Source organism: Histoplasma capsulatum, genomic scaffold (genome assembly GCF_000149585.1).
Source record: "Histoplasma capsulatum NAm1 scaffold_112 genomic scaffold, whole genome shotgun sequence".
Taxonomy (NCBI): Eukaryota; Fungi; Ascomycota; class Eurotiomycetes; order Onygenales; family Ajellomycetaceae; genus Histoplasma; species Histoplasma mississippiense.
The window spans coordinates 892-2,001 of NW_001813870.1; the positions used below are offsets into that span (position 1 = coordinate 892).

The window sequence follows — 1,110 nt, forward strand, 5'->3', positions numbered from 1 at the left end:
AGTCCGCCGCCCGGGGGCCAAAAATAAGGTTGATTGGTGGTATAAGGTAGAGCCGTTGGCTACTGAGTTCCATATGGCATGCCGAAAATACTACACCCCTGGCTCCAAGATTTCTATTGATGAGATCATGGTTAAATGCTTTGGACGGAGTCAACATACATACAAGATGCCTAATAAACCAATTCCTCGGGGATATAAGATATTTGGCCTAGCAGAACATGGCTATTTATGGACTTTTTTCTGGTCTAGCCGCCGGCAGGGTATAATGCCTATGTTTCAATTCCCTACATTAACAAAAACCGGATCTATGGTGGTGAATCTGGTGAACCGGCTTCCTACGGTATCCACGCTGAATACGCCGAATGCCACGCCGAATGCCACCCCTAATACCGACCCTAACATCACCCCTAATATCACCCCTAATATCAACCCGAATACCACGCCGAATATCAACCCCCCGAATGCCACGCCGAATGCCACCCCTAATCAAATCTCTATCGCACAGCCGGTCACATCCTATTCAATTTATATGGATAACTACTTTACATCAGTTCCTCTATTCAAAGAACTACGTCAACAGGGGTATGGAGCATGTGGAACCACTCGTCCAAACCAGGTTCCAGCAGTACTAGGCGAGCTTCGAGAGCATTCAAATTCCATACCCTGGAATACCCTGCATGCCATTGAAAAAGAGAATGTTCTCTGTCTTGCCTGGCAAGATAATAATATGGTATTGGCACTAACTACGATTCATTCATTGGACGCAGTTATTGAATGTACTCATAAATGCCCAGGGGAACTCTCAACCAATGCCAATATTGTTAGAAAAGTCTTTGAAGATCAACCACAAAAGAAGCTGAAAATCCCATTGATTATAGATGATTATAATCATCATATGAATGGGGTAGACCTAGCAAATCAATACCAGGCAGCATATACTAGTCATAGAGTCACCTATCACACCTGGCTTTCTATTCTCTACTGGCTTATCGATTCCGCGGCTGTCAATGCATACCGGCTTCAATATATATATATGAAGCAGCAAGGGATTCCGGCAACGTATGTTCCTTCTCATATAAGCTTTCATGAGAAGCTTTATCAACAGCTCTT

General features: G+C 43.9%; 1 protein-coding gene across 1 annotated transcript; it reads left to right on the top strand.

Moving 5' to 3' along the window:
- Window positions 1–265: 265 nt before the first annotated feature.
- HCAG_09245 (predicted protein) lies at window positions 266–632 on the top strand (the record flags this gene model as incomplete). Its single annotated transcript, XM_001535775.1, has 2 exons — window positions 266–508; window positions 552–632. The coding sequence occupies 2 exons, from the start codon at window positions 266–268 to the stop codon at window positions 630–632; spliced, it is 324 nt and encodes a 107-aa protein (XP_001535825.1).
- Window positions 633–1,110: the final 478 nt, after the last annotated feature.